General features: G+C 41.9%; 1 protein-coding gene across 1 annotated transcript; it reads left to right on the plus strand.

The window, feature by feature from the left end:
• Window positions 1-634: 634 nt before the first annotated feature.
• LOC133452788 (5-beta-cholestane-3-alpha,7-alpha-diol 12-alpha-hydroxylase-like) lies at window positions 635-2,831 on the plus strand. The gene has a single exon (XM_061732431.1). It carries the CDS (start codon window positions 669-671, stop codon window positions 2,202-2,204), a length of 1,536 nt encoding a protein of 511 aa, XP_061588415.1. The 5' UTR covers window positions 635-668; the 3' UTR covers window positions 2,205-2,831.
• The last annotated feature ends 364 nt before the right edge of the window (window positions 2,832-3,195 follow it).

The raw sequence follows: 3,195 nt of genomic DNA on the forward strand, positions 1-3,195 counted from the left end.
TCCTTTGACTTGTCCTTGTAACCATAAAACACAAACTCATGCTAAAGAACATGTGCATAGGAAAATGCTTCTGTTGTACAGGGGTTTTATTGCATTGCACTTTATGATTCCAAAACAACGTTTTCTTCACTTTTTTCACTTGATAAAGCCTTAGCTGTGTCTTCTACCGTTCAACTATGCAAGTTGTCTTCCACAAAAATGTGTGTTTCCAGTGGTGACTGATTATAAGTAACAGAGGAGGACAAAGGGTTATTTATCCCAATGAACCAATCAAATAAAATGTTGTGGGTCTCTGGAAAGCACCTCGAGACAACTTCTGTTGAAATAAACGCTATATATATAAATATTTAATTGAAAATAACAGTAGAGTTATACAACTCAACAGGGCTCTTATCCTTTGTTTATACAGTGCTAGAATGGATAAAAAGTCCCTTTTTACTTCAAGATGGAAATTAATTGAAAAATACTGGTTTCCAAAATGTTGTAAAGCGACACAAAAAAACCTATGACCTAAAGGAAACTGCCCTCCCCCTGTTTCAGTATTGAGAGGGGTAGTTCCTGGAAATCAGTTACTTCCCATAAGTGGGAGGGAGGAGCAAAAATCTGTTTGTCCCGCTCACTCTGGGAATGAACTTCAGTTGATACTGTGTCTGGCTCAGGAATCAGTCATGGGACTGCTGCTACCTGTCCTTCTTGGCTTTCTTGCTGCTCTACTCGGAGGACTGTACCTTCTTGGGGTTTTTCGACAACGGCGACCAGGAGAGCCCCCCTTAGATAAAGGTCTCATTCCATGGCTGGGTCATGTCTTAGAATTTCGCAGGAACACATTCAAGTTCTTGGAGAGGATGAATGAAAAACACGGTGATGTTTTTACCATTCAGATTGCAGGATTTTACATCACATTCCTTCAGGACCCCCTATCATTTGGGGCTTTTATAAAGGAGAGTCGAGAAAAGCTTGACTTCAGCAATTTTGCTGAACAGCTGGTCTACCGAGTGTTTGGTTATAAAGCTGTTCCAAATGACCACCATAACCTTCAGATCTCCAGTAACAAGCACTTGAAAGGAGAAGGCCTGGGAGTAATGACACAGGCCATGATGAGTAATTTGCAGAACTTGATGCTGCACAGCATCGGCTCATCTGCAGATCAAAGGACCTGGAAGGAAGATGGATTGTTCATGTACAGCTACAATATTGTTTTTAGAGCGGGCTATCTGGCCTTATTTGGCAACGTTCCACACAGATCAGAGGGAGGTGAGGATAAAGCCAAAGAAAAAGACAGAGCTGAATCTGAGGCTTTATTCGACGAGTTCCGTAAATATGATCAGCTCTTCCCCAACCTGGCATATGGGGTTCTCCTGCCAAAGCAAAAGCGAGAGGCTGACAGGTTGCAGGAATACTTCTGGGATTTTTTGTCAGTACACAAGATGAAGACCAAAGACAACATCGGTGGCTGGGTGTGGGACATGATGCAGGCCAGAGAGGAGATGGGTATGAAGGAGTCAATGATCAACAGGTACATGTTTGTGCTTCTTTGGGCCTCTCAGGGCAACACAGGACCTTCTTCGTTTTGGACGCTCCTGTTTCTCTTGAAACACCCAGAAGCCATGAAAGCAGTGAAGGATGAGGTGGATAAAGTTTTGAAAGAGTCTGGGCAGGAAGTCAAACCTGGTGGCCCTTTGATCGACCTGACTCGTGAAATGCTGATGAATACACCGGTCCTGGACAGCGCTGTAGAGGAAACCCTCCGACTCACAGCTGCACCCCTCCTCACCAGAGCAGTTCTCCAGGACATGACCCTCAAGATGGCAGATGGCCGTGAATACTTCCTCCGTAAGGGTGACAGAATGGCCGTTTTTCCTTACATTGCAGTTCATATCGACCCAGAGGTCCACCCTGACCCGCACTCTTACAAATATGACCGCTTTCTGAACCCAGATGGAAGCAAGAAAACTGATTTTTACAAAGCCGGGAAGAAGGTGAAGTACTACAACATGCCCTGGGGAGCAGGAGTCTCCATGTGCCCAGGGCGCTTCTTTGCCACCAATGAGCTGAAGCAGTTCGTTTTCCTCATGTTGGTCTATTTTGAGTTTGAGCTGAAGAATCCTGATGAGAAGATTCCTGAAATTGACTTCAGGCGATGGGGCTTTGGGTCCATGCAGCCCCAGAAAGATGTTGAGTTCAGATACAGACTCCGATATTAAACTCGTCTGATTTTGATAATCTCTTCAACTTTTTTTTGATTATCCTGTTGTTCCACTCAAGAAGTGCATTATGGAAGTAACCTAAAAAAAAACCTGATATTATACAATTTATGTTTTTGATATTTTGAAGAGAGAAGATCTGTTTGTTTCAAAATGTAAATGCACTATTTTCAGAATTTCAGACTCTGTAAATAACTCCATATTTAGTCTTTTTGTAAATCATTTGTGAGATGGAGAAGTTTCATTCAACTTAAAATAGGTTTAACTATATTTCATGGCCATACACATGTTAACAGTGCTTGCTATGAATACCTGAAAAGTTATGTTTTGTGGTTTAGTTTTCCCATCATGCTGTGCTCCATGTCCACCTATGCAAGTATAGTTGCAAATATTTGCCTTTTAATTTGGTTGTGTCAGACTTTATAGTGGAAAGTGGAAAAATGTGTTTTGGGCAGTTTTCAATAACATTAGTTCTCTTGAAGTGTTTTCAAAAGTGCTTAAAAGGGAAAGCAGATGCACAGAAAGTGTCATTCAGCTGCAGGAAACAGAATTTTTCCTATTCGCACTAAGCCTTGATTGTTTTTGTCCACGGTGATTTCAATAAATATTTCAATTGTTTATATTACACCTTCTATGTGTTCTTGCTTGTTTGAGTTGTGAATAATTGCCCAGGGGTCATGTTCTGTTCAACCTGTGTTGTAATAGACGCTATATAAATAGAAATGTATTGTATTGAATTGAACTGAATTGAATGAGCTCAGCCAGCATGATGATTTAGTGGTTATCACTGTTGCCTCACAGCAAGAATGTTCTTGGTTTGACTCCCGGACCCGGCGGGAGTCTTTCTGTGTGGAGTTTGCATGTTCTCCTGGGTACTCCGGCTTCCTCCCACAGTCCAAAAACATGCATAGTAGGTTCATTGATAAATCTAAATTGCTTGTGGGTGTGAAAGTGAGCATGCATGGTTGTTTGTCTGTATATGTGGTCCTGC

Source organism: Cololabis saira, chromosome 10 (genome assembly GCF_033807715.1).
Source record: "Cololabis saira isolate AMF1-May2022 chromosome 10, fColSai1.1, whole genome shotgun sequence".
Classification (NCBI taxonomy): Eukaryota; Metazoa; Chordata; class Actinopteri; order Beloniformes; family Belonidae; genus Cololabis; species Cololabis saira.

Excerpts from the sequence above, each read along its gene's own strand:
- LOC133452788 (XM_061732431.1), top strand. The coding sequence starts at position 669 with ATGGGACTGCTGCTACCTGTCCTTCTTGGCTTTCTTGCTGCTCTACTC.